The 745-nt window shown below is 54.5% G+C and overlaps 1 protein-coding gene across 1 annotated transcript in view; it reads left to right on the top strand.

The window, feature by feature from the left end:
• Positions 1–745, top strand: part of LOC119593792 — a gene marked incomplete in the record, with an annotated part of 129,698 nt that overhangs the window by 89,372 nt on the left and 39,581 nt on the right. Inside the window, 2 exon segments of the mRNA XM_037942816.1 lie at positions 193–354; positions 476–640. Coding sequence (XP_037798744.1) covers positions 193–354; positions 476–640 — 327 coding nt within the window.

Genomic DNA, 745 nt, shown 5'->3' with positions numbered 1-745 from the left:
CTACTTTTGATTTTGTAAAGCATTACCTTACAGTCTGGTACTAAATTACCTTAGAACTGAAAACACAACTTGTTCTCGTGGTATTTTTGATATCGTGTATGTGTAAGGTTTATGTCCTAAGACATATGGCTTAGTGATGTGAACACCGAATACTTCAGGCAAGCATCCTAACCATTATCGTTTCCCTTTCAGAGCATAGGCCCGCGGAAGAAGCCCCGCCTGGCTGCTCAGAGCGGCTCCGGAGGCGCCGGGGCGGGCGGGGCGGGCTCGACGGGCGCCAGCAACAGCCATCGCCTGGTGCGGGCGTCCAAGACCTTCTCGTCCAGTGACACCCTGCGCGAGGTCCAGAACTTCGTAAGTGCCACGCGGTTCGCACAAGAGGAATATGTCGTATTCATTCAAGGGAGACGACTTGGGCCTGGGTTTAACTCCCTTTGTGTTTCTTAAACCCGTTTTCATGTTGTGTCCACCTCAGATCGCTGAGCGCACGGGGATCTGGCCGATGCTGCAGACGCTGTGGGTGTGCGGGGAGAGCCAGGAGGGCGACGACGGCCTTATCCAGATCACGGACGACCACCGCGCCATGACCCTCAACGCCCTCAGGGTCAGGCCCGGGGACACCATCTACTTCAGGGCTGCGGTTAGTACACTCGCCCTGTCCCGCTTTTGTGAGCCCGATGTCACGGGAATTACCGATGGTTGTCTCGTGTCCCGTTAATCTTTATTCATTGCACACTTACCAAAA

The sequence above is a fragment of the Penaeus monodon genome, chromosome 32 (assembly GCF_015228065.2).
Source record: "Penaeus monodon isolate SGIC_2016 chromosome 32, NSTDA_Pmon_1, whole genome shotgun sequence".
Taxonomy (NCBI): domain Eukaryota; kingdom Metazoa; phylum Arthropoda; class Malacostraca; order Decapoda; family Penaeidae; genus Penaeus; species Penaeus monodon.
This window is presented reverse-complemented; position numbering and strand designations above follow the sequence as displayed.